General features: G+C 40.2%; 1 protein-coding gene across 1 annotated transcript in view; it reads right to left on the reverse strand.

Annotated features, from left to right (window-relative positions):
- Nucleotides 1-388, reverse strand: part of HDC (histidine decarboxylase) — an 8777-nt gene extending 8389 nt beyond the window's left edge. Inside the window, exon 1 of the mRNA XM_014306507.1 lies at nucleotides 249-388. Coding sequence (XP_014161982.1) covers nucleotides 249-338 — 90 coding nt within the window. The 5' untranslated portion in view covers nucleotides 339-388. The remainder of the gene's footprint in view (nucleotides 1-248) is intronic.

Genomic DNA, 388 nt, shown 5'->3' on the forward strand with positions numbered 1-388 from the left:
GAATTTGTTTCCCTATAAGCAAATATGAGTTATATACAAAGTAGTTAAAAAATACACTCACAATCTAATCCCTTAAATGATAGTTAGGAACACAACTGTGAACATAACATCTACAAGATTAATGCTACATTTTTGCGTACTTTACTTATTTAGAACACTGTTCTGCAGAACCTGTGCATTCCCAGGATTTGGTGTTCACCCCAGGTAGTAATGGCTTTTTCCTGCCATGATGATACTTTATTTCTTACCCCTGGCATAATAATCTTCTCTATATCTCCAAAGATGTTGTCCCAGCTGTCTGGGTCCATTGGGGCAGAGTCTGGCAGCTGGGCTCTCATGTAACCTGGCTGTACATCAGGAGTCACCCGTCTCTCTCTCACATTGCTCA

This window comes from Geospiza fortis, unplaced genomic scaffold, assembly GCF_000277835.1.
Source record: "Geospiza fortis unplaced genomic scaffold, GeoFor_1.0 scaffold171, whole genome shotgun sequence".
NCBI classification, from domain to species: Eukaryota; Metazoa; Chordata; class Aves; order Passeriformes; family Thraupidae; genus Geospiza; species Geospiza fortis.